This window comes from Piliocolobus tephrosceles, chromosome 17, assembly GCF_002776525.5.
Source record: "Piliocolobus tephrosceles isolate RC106 chromosome 17, ASM277652v3, whole genome shotgun sequence".
Lineage (NCBI taxonomy): Eukaryota > Metazoa > Chordata > Mammalia > Primates > Cercopithecidae > Piliocolobus > Piliocolobus tephrosceles.
This window is the reverse complement of record NC_045450.1, coordinates 10,459,278-10,476,568: the sequence shown is the minus strand read 5'-3', so window position 1 is coordinate 10,476,568 and position 17,291 is coordinate 10,459,278. Positions and strand designations below refer to the sequence as shown.

At 38.8% G+C, this 17,291-nt stretch overlaps 1 protein-coding gene across 2 annotated transcripts in view; it reads right to left on the bottom strand.

Moving 5' to 3' along the window:
- Positions 1–1,568: 1,568 nt before the first annotated feature.
- ATF7IP2 (activating transcription factor 7 interacting protein 2) overlaps positions 1,569–17,291 on the bottom strand; it is a 52,109-nt gene continuing 36,386 nt past the window's right edge. The window contains exons 7-11 of one of the 2 annotated variants that reach the window (XM_023231136.2): positions 10,568–10,641; positions 9,239–9,294; positions 8,747–8,813; positions 4,228–4,313; positions 1,569–3,378 (exon numbers count right to left, since the gene is read on the bottom strand). In XM_023231136.2, coding sequence (XP_023086904.1) covers positions 2,950–3,378; positions 4,228–4,313; positions 8,747–8,813; positions 9,239–9,294; positions 10,568–10,641 — 712 coding nt within the window. In that variant the 3' untranslated portion in view covers positions 1,569–2,949. The remainder of the gene's footprint in view (positions 3,379–4,227; positions 4,314–8,746; positions 8,814–9,238; positions 9,295–10,567; positions 10,642–17,291) is intronic. The other variant, XM_023231137.2, reaches the window with a different exon arrangement.

Below are 17,291 nucleotides of genomic sequence, written 5' to 3'. Positions count from 1 at the left end.
GCTAGAGGTGGCTTTGATGGCAGCCGCAGGAGCTGCAGGTCTATCAACTCGCAGATCAGCAACAGCACACATCAGCTGCCTCATTCTGATGTCCTGCACTGCCCTTCGGAACCTAAGACATGTGATGCCATTTCACTTCTGCTCTTCAAATCTCAGCATGTCTTGTGATCAATGCTAACCTTGAACCAGCCAGGGAAGGAAAATCTGGGTAGGTAGTTCTAGCTTAGCTACGGGACACAGTGCAGAACCACCACACTTACCTTGTGTACACCTCTCACTGAAGATTAGAAATACCAGAGGTTTGCTTCTCCAATTCACCTTGCAACTTGAATGTATGCCCTAGGATAAGCCAATCAGATGCTGGGATTTCAATCTGGAGCCACAAGGCAGCAGAGCGTGAATTCTAACCATTCCTTCAGTGTAGTTCCCACAGACAGCAGAGCATGGTGTACACAGCATGCATCAGAACCATGCAGCTGGTTTTGAATCCCGGCTGTAATTATTCCCTGGGCCTCTGTGACCTTGCACCAGTCTCCTAAGCTCTCTGGGTCTGTCTCTCCATCTTTAAAATCAGCATAAAATGTCTAACATATCATTATGTAGACTGTGACTTGCATAAACTCTATCAGGTTTGAAACTTGGTTGGGTTGTTGCAAAGTATTTTTTCCTTGAGTCTCTAGGATTCCTGGTAATTCCTTGGGCCACTCCATAGCCTTTTCTCAATGTGTTCAATTTTCAGTCATTACTCAGTTTGATTCTGTTACCTAATGAAGGTATAAAGGTTTGCCACTGGAAGTACAGGAAGCGTTTCATAGGGTGGGGTCAGGGTGTGGGTTCTCTGTACTGTGTGACTGTGTTACTGGCAGGACTTTTTTGTCCTTAGGCTGGCTAGCTCCTTCCTGGTGTCACTGATGTGTTAACAGTTGAGGATCTGCCTATAATCCAAGTACTTTAGGAGGCTGAGGCAGAAGGATCCCTTGAGCTCGAGACCAGGCTGGGCAATACAGTGAGACCTCAGCAATACTAAAATTCAAACAAATTAGCCATGCATGGTGGTGCACACCTGTAGTCCCAGCTACTTGAGAGGCTAACGGGAGGATCACCTGAGCCCAAGAAGTCGAGGCTGCAGGGACAGTGATGGTGGTGCCACTGCACTCCGGCCTGGGTAACAGAGATCCTATCTCAGAAACAAATGAACAAACAGTTGATCTTGCCCCTGCCTCTCCAAAAGGCAAAACAGTAATGCTTTCTGAGGTACCACCTCTAAGATGTTTGCTGTCAGCCTTCCTCCCTCCTCCTTTGAACATAAAGGCTCATTTGCTAGAGACTTGAGCATCGATCATCTTTCCAGTTGGCCCAATGGTTGCAGATGTAGGTTCACTTGGTGATGGGTACCAAAATCTTGTTTATGGGCTGCATCTTTGGGCTTCACAATGAGTAAATGTCTAGTCCATGACAATCCCAGGGTGAAATCTTCACCCAGGGTGGCTCTGAGCAGGAAATGGGAACTCACAGGGCAGTTTCTCTGATGAATCAGTAATTTTCTTAAAAATAAAGACATAGAAGACTGCAGAAAATAACAGCTTTATTACTGCAGGTGTGAGAGCATTTACAAAATGCCAAGGAAAACCATTCCCTGTTTTGAGCCTCTGGAGCCTGAACTTTCACCGTGTACCAGGAAAGAATGCCCCTCTTTCAAACTTACAAACAGTTGGGATTTTTATTTTTTATCATCCCAGTTATTTTCTCAAGTTTGCCTCCATTGGGTCCTGTTCAGTTTCTTGGGCTGCTTATACTAGTCACAGCTCCACTTCTTCTCAGGAAGAGGTGGGCACAAGACACATCTGAGCCCCTTAGTACTGGGATGGCAGCCAGGAAATGATCAAAGGGTAGTATTTAGGAAATCAGCAAACTAAAGCCTCACATCTAAGGTGGACAAATCCATTCTCAACTCAAACAGTAGGTTGGGTAATGCTTTCATGAGAGATACTATTATGTTTTTGTATACACAGCACACCAATTTTATTATGTCTACAGATTCAGGAAAGACTTCCAGGCTTTTTCCCCAAATGATTGACATAGTGCAAAACAAAACAAAAAAGAGGGGCACAAATGAATAGCCCACTTAGAAGCTGAATAGAATGGGAAGCCATTTCTTTTCATAAAATCTTTTAGTTTTTGGCCAGGTGTGGTGGCTCAACGCCTGTAATCCCAGCACTTTGGGAGGCTGAGGCGGGTGGATCCCCTGAGGTCAGGAGTTTGAGACCAGCCTCACCAACAAGGTGAAACCTCATCTCTACTAAAAATAAATTAGCTGGGTGTGGTGGCAAGCTACTGTAGTCCCAGCTACTTGGGAGGCTGAAACCGGAGAATTGCTTGAACCTGGGAGATGGAGGTTGCAGTGAGCTGATATTGTGCCACTGTACTCCACCCTGAGCAATGGAGCAAGATTCCATCTCAAAAAAAATTTTTTTTAAATTTTTATATTAATTTTTATTATGCAGTCCAACATGTCATCTTTTCATAAAATCTTGGTAGAGGTGCACTCCAGGGATGATCTGGCCCTCAGTCAAGGGCTGACTTTTCCTGTAGCTATGCTGACCACAGCAGGTCACTAAAAGCTGATTGTTAATGGAGGAAACAGTGGCTGCTTGTATCCTAGGTCTTCTGATAGAAGCAGCAGTTCCACAGTCACCAAAGGTATTGTTCACAACACACCTCAGCAACATGCGACCAAGACAGCATATGTTTTAGAACTTATCCACTGGAAGGACATATTTAATACAAACCAGAAATTCATCAAATTACTGGCCACTTACAACATATAGAAGAGGACTGTCCCAATAGAAAGGGCTCACAATCTGAGCTGGCCTTTTACGACGGCAAATAGTATTACAGTAACATTGTAAACAAACAAATATGAAAAAAAAGTAGTATAATATGTAATTATTAAAGACCTCTCTTGTAGGTAAGATTTTCAGAAAACCCAGGGACAGATTTTATATCACAGAATGGTCCATATCGTCCAAAAATATCTTTTGACTGGACAGTAAAATAGTATCTGTTGGAAGCTAAAAACTGAGATAAAGTACAGGCCATGGGGAGTGGTAAAGCTTTAATTTCTCCAATCTTCTTCCAGATCAATTTATTATTGGAGTTCTCATGACACAGGAAGAGGTGGTAGCTTTCTACAGGAGCGCACTTGGGATTGATTTTGGTTATATTCCAAGTCAGGGCAATGCCATTTGGTCTGAAAATGCGTTTCACTTTGAGCTCAGGCTTCTGGGGAGGAAGTGTGTCTCGGGTTTTGTCTACTAATTCAGGTAGTGGTGCTGGTGGTTCTGGGAGAGGTGGCAGGTGCTCAAAGGACTGAGGAACCTAAAAACACAATTGTAAGAAAGTACAGCTTTTAAAGTGGTTAACTGCAGTTGCAGAAATATATACTTCCCATTCTTCAATCCATTTATCAAAATAATAAAAGGATATTTCAATAATATGTGAGGCTGGATCCAGTCCTTTAAGCATAATTCTCTTTTGGATTTAAGATTTCTATATGCTGGAATGTCAATAATCCAGAATGGGTTAGGTTCCAGACATGTGGGATAAATATTCCATCTCATTTCCAAATTGAGTTCTCAAACACTGTACTAATTTACATGAAAAGTGTCAGCGTGGCTGGGTGCGTTGCCTCACCTGAGGTCAGGAGTTTGAAACCAGCCTGGCCAACATCGCGAAACCCCGTCTCTACTAAAAATACAAAAATTAGCTGGGCGGTGGTGCACGCCTGTAATCCCAGCTACTCGGGAGGCTGTGGCAGGGGACTCACTTGAACCCAGGAGGTAGAGGTTGCAGTGAGCCACGATCACACCACCGCACTACAGCCTGGGCGGCAGGGCAAGATTCGGTATAGTCTGGGCAAGATTTGGAGTCAAAAAAAAGAAAAAAAGTGTCAGTGTATGAGAACACCCTTTTCCTCCCATCCTCATCAACAATGGCTATTGCTTCTTTTCCAATTTGTTCAATTTAAAAAAAGTATTTGTTTTAATTTCTGTAGCTTCTGTAAAACTCAACTGAATGATTTTAATTGTATAAATAAGTAGATTAACAACAGCATATTAAATGGTTTTCTAAGCTGAAATGTGACCCAAATGTTTCTTCAAGAGTAAGATAGGTACTTCTCACTCAATTTGAAATAAAGATCCCTTACAGAGCACTCTGAATCAGTACCTGGGCTGCATTTTGTGCCGATGGGGTTGTTTCTTTTGAGTTTGAACCAGCTTTCGAATGTGACTCCAGGGGGGATACTGGACTTTCTGTGAACAACACAAGGTTTAAGAAGTAAATTTTATTTGCAATAATCAACTCCATAGCCTTTAAGATATAGTTTACATCTTCGGTGATAATTAAATGTGAATTACAATTATAAAACTCAATTATGAAGATACACTTTTAGTTAAAGTTCAAGATACAGAGGTACCAAACAAAATTTTTAGGGTGACAAAAATTCTGCTTAAGGTAAACACTTTAGACATTGTGTAAGTGGGAACCAGATATGTTTACACATGGGACAGAGACCTCTGATCAATGATCTTAGAGGCAAATTTTCTAGTTAGGCCAACAAAGATGTTCAAACACAGAGCCATTTATAATCTATACCCAAGTTTTAGGAATTCAAACTAAAAATCATGTGGGTTGGGATGAAAGAAATCTCAACTAATGAGGTCTGTGCTCATCTGGAAGGAATTAGGTATAAAATGTGGAGTGGCGAAAAGAAGAGGGGAAGGAGGAGAAACGGAAAGGAAAATAGATGGTGAGAAGAAGAAAGGAGGCGAATAGGAAAAATGTGGGTGGGTGGGAGGGAAGAAGGTACAAGTAGGTAAAAGAATGGATTCAAAACAACTGGGGAGGCCGGGCGTAGAGGCTCATGCCTGTCATCCCAACACTTTAGGATGCAGATGACTCGAGGTCAGAAGTTCCAAATCAGCCTGGGCAACATGGTGAAATCCTATTTCTACTGAAAATACAAAATTAGCCGGGCGTGGTGGTGCATGCCTGTAGTCCCAGCTACTCGGGAGGCTGACACAGGAGAATTGCTTAAACCTGGGAGGCGGAGGTTGAAGTGAGCTGAGATCAAGCCACTGCATTCTAGCCTGGATGACAGAGGACAGAGTGAGACTGTCTCAAAAAAAAAAAAACATTTCCAGTTCTAAATCACTGAGACTGTCTTCCACAATGGTGGAACTAATTTACATTCCCACCAACAGTGTAAACGCATTCCTATTTCTCCATATCCTCGCCAGCATCTGTTGTTTTTTGAGTTTAATAATCGCCATTCTGACAGGCATGAGATGGTATCTCACTGTGGTTTTGATTTGCATTTCTCTGACGATCAGTGATGTTGAGCTTTTTTTCATGTTTGTTGGCCAAATGTACCTCTTCTTTTGAGAAATGTCTGTTCATGTCCTTTGCCCGCATTTTTTTTTTTTTTTTTTTTTTGAGACGGAGTCTTGCTCTGTTGCCCAGGCTGGAGTGCAGTGGCCGGATCTCGGCTCGCTGCAAGCTCCACCTCCCGGGTTTATGCCATTCTCCTGCCTCAGCCTCCTGAGTAGCTGGGACTACAGGCGCCCGCCACCTCGCCCGGCTAGTTTTTTTGTATTTTTTTTAGTAGAGAAAGGGTTTCACCATGTTAGCCAGGATGGTCTCGATCTCCTGACCTCGTGATCCACCCGTCTCGGCCTCCCAAAGTGCTGGGATTACAGGCTTGAGCCACTGCGCCCGTCCCTTTGCCCACTTTTTAATAGGGTTGCTTTTCTTGTAATTTTGCTTAAGTTCCTTATAGATTCTGGGTATTAGACCTTTGTCGGATAGACAGATTGCAAAAATTTTCTACCATTCCGTAGGTTGTCTGTCTGCTGATGACAGTTTCTTCTGTGGTACAGAGGCTCTTTAATTAATTAGATCCCATTTGTCAATTTTTGCTTTTGTTGCAATTGCTTTTGATGATTTCATCATAAAATTGTCATTTGGCCTAGCAGTCTCATTAATGGGTATATACCCAAAGGAATATTAATCATTCTACTATAAAGATACATGCATGTATATGTTAACTGCAGCACTATTCACAATAGCAAAGACATGGAATCAACCCAAAAGCCCATCCATGATAGCCTAGATAAAGGAAATGTGGTACATATACACATGGAATACTATGCAGCCATAAAAAGAAGTGAGATCCTGTTCTTTGCAGGGACATGGACGGAGCTAGAAGCTATTATCCTCAGCAAAGTAATGCAGGAACAGAAAACTAAACACCACATGTTCTCGCTTATAAGTGGAAGCTAAACAATGAGAACACATGGACATAGGGAGGGGAACAACACACACTGGGCCTGTTGGGGGAGGGCAGGGGTGGAGAGAACATCAGGAAAAACAGTTAATGCATGCCAGGCTTAACACCTAGGTGATGGGTTGATAGGTGCAGCAAACTACCATGGCACACATTTACCTATGTAACAAACCTGCATATCCTGCACATGTACACCAGAACATAAAGTTAAACACACACACACACACAAACTGGGGAGAGTAAATACAGGGGTGGTTAAGAAAAGGGGGTTTATATTGGAAAGTGTGAAAGCTGGGTAGCTAAAAATCCCAGAATTAAGCAGTTAAAACCCATTTTAGATCCTTTATATCCTATGATATAACTAATACATTTTATGAATCCTCTAAATGAAATTTATTTTACTTGTATTTTTCTTTTGACAAAGATGAACAAGATTCTGTACTGTTGTTTCAGAGTTAGTCCCTTATTTACTGGTATTTTTACAAAAACCTTCCTAGAAGAATTAATGAGTTTATTATTTTAGAGAGTCTGTTCAGCTCTTTTGTACTAGCTTTAAGAGACAGATTTGTAAAATTATAATCTGTAGGTTAAGAACTAATACAAATAACCTTTAAATTTTTAGCCAACAGCTGAATATTCAAAATATCCTAGCAAATATCATTTCTTGTAAATAATATTCCTTCTTTCAAAGCAGTAAGTCAACAGGCCCTTGGCAAATTAAAACAGACTGCAATAGAAGCTCAACTTTATGATAATAAGAGACAAGACAGGACTTTCATTTCAACCCAATTAATGTTTATTTCCTTTTTAAAGTACATCTCTGGTAATCACAGTTGAGACTTGTATTGTTCTCCAGTCTAACAATGCTTTTCAATGGAGTGTTTGGACAATTTATATTTATTATCAGTGTGGTCAGGTTTAAATTGATCATTTTGCCTTTTGTTCTCTATTAGTCTTGTTTGTTCTTTCTCTTTTTCTTTTTTTTTTCTGGCTTCTTAGATTGGGTATTTTAAAAATTCCGTTTATCTGCACTACTGGTTTTTAGCTTTACTTCTATGTAAAAGAAAAAACTGTTGCTCTAGGCATTACCATGTATATCTCTAGCTTCAAACAACATGACACCACTTCACTTCGGAGCCTTATAACAGCATACTTTCAATCCTGTGACTATCTTTTGCACTACCGTTTTCATCTACTGACTTCTATAATACAGTTTTATTCCTTGGTGTAGATCTCCTTTCTATCTGGTATCTTTTACTATCACTTGAAGAACTTCCTTTATTTCTGATAGCAAAAGTCTGCTGGCAATGCATTTTGTTGATCTGAAAAATTTTAATTTTGCTTTATTTATTCTTATTTTTGTAGAGATGGGGTTTTGCTATGTTGCCTAGGCTGGTCTCAAACTCCTGGCCTCAAGCCATCCTCCTGAACCCATCTCCCAAAGTTGCTTTCATTTTTGAAAGACATATTTTCTAGATGAAGAATTACAGGTTGATAGTTATTTTCCCCCATCCTTTTAATGAAGTCATTCAATTGTCTTTTGGCTTGCGTTGTTCTAGCCTAGAAACCTGTGAAATCTCTGTTCTTTCACCTACATTGTATCTTCACTTTTCTCCTTATCACTGGATTTCAGAAACTTGACTATGATATGTCTTGGTATGACTTCTTTTGCGTTTATCCTGGAGTTTATTAAACATCTTGGATATGTGGGTTTATACTTCTCATTAAATTTGAATGAGACCTTATAATTGATCCCCAGCCCCATGATTGTATTTCACTTCTTCTTCCTTAAATCTGTGAAAGACAGACACTGTTGTCACTCTCCCTCTACATTTTCATGTTATATCCCAGTTTCTGTCTGTCTGTGCGTCCTCTCAGTAGCTATTGTTGTGGTTAGGGAAAAAAGTATGTACCACGGGAAGAAAAGAAATTTGTAAAAGTCCCCAACATGCCAGATGTCTTTCAGTGGGTTTATGAATAAACAAATTATGATGCATCCACACCACGGGCTACTCTTGGCAATAAAGAGGACCACACTACTGATACACAACAATGTGGATGACCCTCAGAATTATGCTGAGTGGAAGAAGTCAATCTCAGAAGAACACATATTGCATTACCAAATTTATATAAATTTGTGAAATAACAGTTACAGTACAGAACAGATTGGTGTTTGCCAGGGACTGGGGCAGAAATAAGGTGTGAGTATAAAGGGGTAGCACGAAGGAGCCTTGTGGCTATAGGTTCTGTACTTTGACTGTGATGGCAGTTACCTGAATGTGCACATGTGCTAAAACTGCATAGAGATATAAACATCTGCACACTAACATATTAAAACAAACTTCATAAGTAAGCCCTTCCTGCCTTTTTAAAAAAGAAAGATCTAAAAAATCATTTTACCTGTATTGCAGTTGGATAGGCCTTCTTTTGTCAAATCAATTATAAAATCAAGTTTCTTCTGTACAGCCTAAAAAAATTATAAATAATAATAAAGCTTTGCCTTAATAGCTGAAAATGTTTTTAAAAACTTAAACATTTGGTAATTTTAAATGGTAATTTTCAATTACCATTCAGAAAAATTTGGTAATTTTAAAGGTAATTTCAAATTACCATTCAGAAACTAGAGATGAACATCTCAAAGCTTCCTGTGGTTTAACTCTACTATTAAAAAGTTCTTATAAAATACTATATGGTTTCTGAGAATAAGACTAAGGAGAATGTACATGAATTTGGTAAATGAGTATCGTTATGAATTATGCCTATCACTAGCTGTCTGCTTTTCAATGTGTAAGCTGGACTAAAACTAAATCATCCAAGATGTAGCAAACACTGAAGTTCCTAGAACTAACATGTTTAAATGAACAATATTCAGAGTTAGCATTTCTTACTTACCGTAACTTCAGCATTAGGAGAACTGCTAGAATTTCCTGATGTAGTTTTTCTGGTATCTGAAAGAAATGAGACATTTGACAAATTGATTACACAGTATTTATGGGCTTTGTGAAATATGAATGCTAAAACAAAATAATGGGGATGCTAATTAGCTGTTAATTATATAGTGATAAAAAGTAACTCAATTGACTACCTATTCCAAAGACTGAATGAATTTTTTTTTTTTTAAATGTAATTTTGGGTCAAACCATTTTTTCTTTCTGTAACTTTGCAACTATATTAGTAACTCTTTTTTTGAAAATCCTTCTACCTAGAAATTTGCATGAGAAAATACACTTGGAAATGCACGTACTTTTAATTCACAGTATCTTTAGACTACAACTGCCTGACATGGCTGAGAAGCGCCCTTCCTGGAACCAGTAGGAAGCCTAAGATAAATGATTAACATCCTTTGTAATTCTGATCCACAATCTTAACAGCCCAAACTGTGGGGACAAGTAAGTAGCTATAAGTGGAGGCAAAGCTTTAAAATTACAATGCAAATACTCTAACATAGTAGAAAATGAAATGAAAATGGGGAATTTTGGATAACAGATTATGAGCCAAACAAGATGGCTATTTTTCAGAGAGAGAAATGTTATCATTGGAAATGTAAGGTTAATTTTTTTTTTTTTTGAGATGGAGTCTTACTCTGTCGCCCAGGCTGGAGAGCAGTAGCATGATCTCAGCTCACTGCAGTCTCCGCCTCCCAGGTTCAAGCAATCCTCCTGCCTCCGCCTCCTGAGTAGCTGGGATTACAGGTACACGCCACCACGCCTGGCTTATTTTTGTATGGGGTTTCACTTTGCTGGCCAGGCTGGTCTTGAACTCTTGACCTCAGTTGATCTGCCTGCCTTGGCCTCCCAAAGTACTGGGATTACTGGCATGAGCCACCACACCCAGACTGACAAGAAAAACTTTAAATCTTAAGTTGACTATAAGATAACTTAATAAATAAAAAATAAAAAGACAAAAAACAAACCATCACTACCATCAACAAAAGGCCAGGGCAAACGATTAAAAATAAGTAGTTTTACAACTTATAAAGTCATTAAACATATAAAAGAAACAAAAAGGCCATAAACAGATAGAAGGTTAAAATGAAATCTCAATTACATTAAAGAATCATTTATTTAGGTAATATTAACCATGATATAAGTTAGAAGATTTGAGAGTACATTTAAATTTTTCATTTTATTAAAAGATATTATTCAATTTTTCACTTTTAAGCAAACATTGATTTAAGGCCTTCTAACTTGATAGATCATATTCTAATCAGCTATAAGATACCTGTTGGATTTGATGTAATTGGAGTCGTCAAATTAGGACTTTCCACAGAAATCAACGTAACATCATCATTGTTACTAAAATGATAAAAAGAAATTAAAAACAAAAACTAAACATGCATTATCAGGCTTAAACTTGCAGTTAGTGGTTAGGAGTCCTCTAACTTAACATTTCATACTGTTGTAATTGAACAATCGTAGGGGGAAATAGAAATGATAAAACCAAATACCCAAAAAAACGCCATTTATTACCAATTCAGTTATATGACCAAAGGTTCATCAAAATCCAGTAATTGGATCCCTACTATGTTTTATGGGTCCTTCACAATGACTCAAAATACATATAAATATACAATGGACATAAATGTATAAAACATACAAATTCATTTAAGCATATATACTTGCTTCTATAAAAATGAAACATCATTTAATGATGGAAATCTATTAAGACCCATAAAGACACCTGGACTCCTAAAGGTAGAAAACTATAACAAAGAAAATTATTTTAAAAAGAACTGCTACTGTGTCTCTCCAGTAGCAATATTGACCACAAATTTAGTTAAGGCAATGATGATAAATGATGCCGATTATGGTTATAGAATATTTCAAGCCATTTTGACCCTGTTCTTTTATGAGTGACTTTTTTGTTTTTTTGAGATGGAGTTTTGCTCTTGTCCCCCAGGCTGAAGTGCAATGGCGCAATCTTGGGCTCACTGAGACCTCTGCCTCCTGGGTTCAAGTGACTCTCCTGCCTCAGCCTCTTGAGTAGCTGGGATTATAGGCGCCTGCCACCACGCCCGGCTTTTATATTTTTAGTAGAGACAGGGTTTCACCATGTTGGTCAGGCTGCTCTTGAACTCCTGACTTCAGGTGATCCGCCCACCTTGGCCTCCCAAAGTGGTGGGATTACAGGCGTGAGCCACCGTGCCCAGTCCAATTATACCATTTTCTTGCAGACATCTTATATTTTTACTGTTTGTACTTAGGTGTATGATCTATTTTGAGTGAATTTTTGTTTATGGTATGAAGTAAGAGCTGAGGTTCACTTTTCCCTCTATTCCAGCAACATTTGTTGAAAAGAACATCTTTTCCTGTTAAGTCATAAACCAATGAACTGCATGTGTATTCTCTAGTGTGTCCATTGGTCAACATGCCTATCTCTATGCCAACAACACTGTCTTAATACTACAGCTTTATAGTTAAGTCTTGAACAAAGATAGTGTAGTCTTGTAACTTTGTTCTTTCCCAATATTGTTTTCATCTTCTAGGTCTCTGCATTTTCAATATATATAAAATTTTTTATTTTATTTTAAGAGACAAACTCTTGCTCTGTCTCCCAGGCTGGAGTGCAGTGATGCAAACGTATCTTGCTGAAGCCTAGACCTCCTGGGTTCAAAGGATCCTCTCACCTCGGCCTCCTAAGTAGCTGGGAAGACAGCATGTGTCACCAGGCCTGGCTAACTTTAAACAAAAAAAAAATTTTTTTTAATGTTTTTTATGTTGGCCAGGCTGGTCTTGAACTCCTGACCTCAAGTGATCCTCCTGCCCTGGCCTCCCAAGGTTCTGGGATTATAGGTGTAAGCCATCACACCTGGCCTTAAGTTTTTAACTAGTTTGTTACTTTCTACAAAAATGGCTGAGACATTGATAGGTATACAATTTGGGGTGAAGTAACATGTTAATGAACTCATGAAAGTTGCATATATATCTCACCACTTATTCAGGTCTCCTTTAATTTCTTCAGTAATACTTTGTAGTTTTAGGTTAGGTAGTTTTGGCTTATTCCTAAATATATTATGATCTCTGAAGTTATTGTAAATGGTATCCATTTTAAATTTCAAATTCCAACTGTTTCTTGCTTGTGTGTGTGTATATATATAATTGCTAAACTATATATTGTACATATATAGGATGTAGTGTTTCCATATAGTGTGTGTGTGTATACACTATTTAGAAACAAAAATATTTTCCATTTGCCTACATATTTACAAAGTCTGTCTGTCTATATTACTTTGTACAGATACAAATTTCTATTTAATACTATTTTCCTTTTGCCTGAAAAATCTCCTCCAAAATTTCTTGTAGTGTAGGTCTGTTGATGTATTCTTCTCACCTTTTTTTGGCTTAAAAAGTCTGTTTTCCCCCTACACTTTGGAAACATATTTTCACTGCATATAGAATTCTGAATGGACTTCTTTTTTTTTTTTTTAACCTTTCAATACTTTAGAAGTATCTATGATCTCAATTTTAGAGATGTCTTCTAGTTTGCACAGCTTATAGCCTGAAGTCTGGTGCCATTCTACTTTTTGTTCCTTTTTTTATTTTTGAGATGGTGTTTCGCTCTTGTTGCCCAGGCTGGAGTGCAGTGGCACGATCTCGGCTCACCGCAACCTCTGCCTCCTGGATTCAAACTGATTCTCCTGCCTCAGCCTCCCGCATAGCTGGGATTACAGGCATGCGCCACAATGCCAGGCTAATTTTGTATTTTTAGTAGAGACGTGGTTTCTCCATGTTGGTCAGACTTTCTGTTCCTTTATATACGATGTGTCTTTTGGGTGGCTACTTTTTAAAATTTTCCCTTCCTCATTGACTTTCAGCAATCTGATGATGTGGTTTTGTATGCTTTTATGTTTCTTCTGCTTGAATTTAACTTTTTTTTCATTTATGGATTGAGAGTTTGCATCAACTATGGAAAATTTTCAGACATTGTATCTTCAAACATTTGCTCAGCCCCTGCCTTAGTGATACTCCAATAATATGTGTATTAGACTCCTCGATACTGTTCCATAGGTGTCTGATGCTCTGTTCATTGTTTTTTCGGTCTTTTTCCTCTCCATGCTTTAGACTTAACATTTTTTATACCTATTTCACTGATATATTGGCAATAGTTCTTCTATGTCATCTGCTAAGTCCAAATTATTTCTAGGTAGATCACTTCATTCTTCTCCTTGTTAATGGGTCATTTTTTTTGCTATGTTGCATGCCTGGGAATTTCTCATTAGACGTCAGATATTGTAAAATTTATGCTGTTGGGTAATGGATGTTGTTCCATTCCTTCAAAAGAGTGTTAGACTTTGTTCTGGCATGCAATTAAATTACTTAGGATTAGCCTGATTCCTTTGAAGCTTGCTTTTGGCTTTTCTGTGTATAGATTCTTTGCAGTCTCTGGGACTAATAAGCCCCACTAAAGCAGTCCCTGGGACTAACTGAGCCCCACTAAAGCAGTCCCCATCTGTGGACTCTACCTGTTACTTCTGATTACAAAGTTTCTTCATTTTAGCCAAGAGGAAAGCAAAATGTTCCCAATCTTCCTAGCCAGAGGGAAAACAAGATGTATGACTTCTAGGAATCAATCACTTGGCCTTCTTTCCAATACTACTTTCCCCAGTCTCTCGTAGTTTCATCCTTTGCATGCAGATCTGTACTCAGCCAATATTTCAAGGACCCTTTGCAGATCTTCAGAGATCTGAATTTTTTTCTCTTCACTGTTCCACCTCATAACTTCTAGCCAACTCAGACTCTCCAATCTCTGACCTAAACTCAGCAAGACCACAAGGCTCTGTTTGGAATCCCTCCTCCATCCCTGCTCTTGACCTGGAAAATGCCTCCAGGCAGTAAGCTGGGACAATGGTAGAGTTCATTTCCTTCGTTTTCCCAATCATGATCCTGAACTCCTGGTTGAACAATATCTGAAAATTTTTTTTAGCCCGATTTGCCTTGTTTACAGCAAAATGTCAGTTCCTGTAGCTGTTGACTGCATGGGGAGAGGCAAAAATCATGTTCATTTTTCAGTTCATGCTCAACAGTTTTCCATGCAGATTTAAAAAAACACAAATTCAACAACTTTTTAAATATCACATTTCTCAATGGGATTCTAGCATTTGCCATTATTTCTAACTAAGAAACACAAATATTTAAATCTAAATTTTATTAAGAATATTAGATTGGGGCCAGGCGCGGTGGCTCAGCCTGTAATCCCAGCACTCTGGGAGGTGGAGGTGGGACGATCACCTGAGGTCAGGAGGTCGAGACCAGCCTGACCAACATGGAGAAACCTCATCTCTACTAAAAAATACAGAATTAGTCGGGCGTGGTGGCACAGGCCTTTAATCCCAGCTACTTGGGAGGCTGAGGCAGGAGAATCGCTTAAACCTAGGAGGCAGAGGTTGTGGTGAGCTGAGATTGTGACACTGCACTCTAGCCTGGGCAACTAGAGCAAAACTCTGTCTCAAAAAAAAAAAAAAAAAAAAAAATTGATTTTTGGCTGGGTGCCACGGCTCATGCCTGTAATCCCAGCATTTCGTGGGGTTGAGATGGGTGGATCACCTGAGGTCAGGAGTTCGAGACCAGCCTGGACAACATGGCAAAACCCCATCTCTGCTAAAAATACAAAAAATTACCAGGTGTGAGGCACAGGTTGCAGTGAGCCAAGATTACAGCACTGTACTCCAGCCTGGGTGACAGAGAGAGAATCCATCTCAAAAAAGAAAAAAAAAGAAAATTTGATTTTCTATCCACTTTTACCCTCTAAATTGTCAAATTTCTTTTATATATATTTTTGTCTTCTAGTAATAGTCATAAATTGGATGAAAGACTGATAGCTGTATTTTTCGTTGCTAATCTGTAAGACAATTTTAAGTAATTCTTCTCAGATGTTCATTATATGACAGTCAAAATACTTTATCAATCTCAAAATCCTTCACTTAATTTTTCTTTGGTTGAAGCTACAGTACTTCCAATTAATGCTATTTAAGAGTGTAAGAAACTGAGCAGAAAGTCTTTAAAAAGGAAGGAATTTTTGGCAGTCTCACTATATTTACGAGGTAAATAATAATATTTGGGACCCACCAAGGTGAAGGAGCCCTGGCAACAGTCCAAACTTTCAGATGGGATCCATGGTAGGCTATGTCTTAGAAACCAGAATGAACTAGAGGTAGAAGGAGCCTTACCAAGATTACTACAAGGCTTGTGATACCATTCCCCGAGTGGATTAGGTGATCAGACCCCTACTCTATTTGGCAAGCAGAGGATTAGCCTTGTCTTATGGCAAGACATCACTTAGAGCCTCAACAATTTTTCAGAAACTATCAAGCATGCCAAAACAAACAAACCGGAAACTGACAGAAAAACAATAGAAACAGACGCACAGGTGGTGATCCAAATACTGGAGTTAAAACAAGAGCATTAAAACAACTATGATTAATAATTTTAAAAATAAGGAAGATGAAGAAAACAGTTAAAACAGATGTAGCATTCATCAGAAAAGCATACAGTCTATGAAAAAAAGACTACACTGAAATTAAGTACAGTTGGTTCATATAAAGACACCATCAGGGAAACAACATCACTTTGGGTCAGGAAAGGTATTTATAATAAATGTATCTGTCAAAAAAACTTGAAAAGACAAAGCAAAAATCTTCATAAAAGAAGATATCCAAATGGCTAACAGGCAAATTCGCTTAATTTTCATTATTAGAAGGAAATACAAATTAAAACCACAATGTGATCCTATACACCAGTATGGCTAAAAAGAAAGAGATACCACCAAGAGTTGACAAGGAGATGCAGCAACAAAAATCTCATGTACTTATAGTGGGAGTATAACTTGGTACAACTTCTTTGGTAAACTGGTTGGTGGTATCAGACCTCAAGATACACATACCTTATGACCTAGCAATTCCACTTCTAGGCATATGTCCAACAGAAGTGTATATATGTATATTCACCAAAAGACATGTAAAAGAATGTTCACAGCAGCACCATTTATACTTTCCCCAATCTGCAAACAATCCAAATGGCCATGAACTAAACAGATTAACTGTGGCACATTCATATGATAGATATTACACAATTGTGGCATATTCATATGATAGATATTATATAGCAATGAATAAACTGCTGAATAGCAACAGCATGGATGGATCTCACAACACATAGTGTGGGATGAAAGAAGACATAAAAGAGCTCACTGAGTATGATTCCATTTCTATAAAGGCAAAAACAAAGCAAAAACAATTTATAGTGTTAGAAGACTGATGACTAGGAGAACAGGCATGAGGCAGGCTGGATGCCATTGGTGTTTCTTAATCTGGGTCATTTGTCACTTTGTGAAAATTCATCAGCCTAACACACTGTTCATGCAGCTTTTAGTAGATATTACATGTCCACTAACTTTATTTTTAAAATTATGTCTGTATATAAAGCTGTTAATGCTTATCCTGAGAAATCCATTTGTAAAACGGCAAACTTATAGTCTAACTGGAATTCCACTAGATTTTGATGTAATGACATGAAACTTTCATGAAACTATTCAACTAACTGCGACCAATGAAAGCTCTTTTTTGTTTTTGGGCAGGAGTCTCGTTCTGTCGCCCACGCTGGAGTGCAGTGGTGCGATCTCAGGTGACTCCAACCTCCACCTCCCCGGTTCAAGCAATTCTCCTGCCTCAGCCTCCCCAGTAGCTGGGACTACAGGCGCACACCACCACGCCCAACTAATTTTTTGTGTTTTTAGTAGAGATGGCGTTTCACCATGTTGCCCAGGCTGGTGTCAAACTCCTGAGCTCAGGAGCCTCGGCCTGAGGTTGGGATTACAGGCGTAAGCCACCGTGCCCAGCCCAGCTCTTTTTTAATGAACCACATCTGGGAGGAAAACTGAGGATACTGGTAATTTTTATGGAAGCCTGAGTGTGATTAACATATGTTATTTACTTGTAGTTTACCTTGGA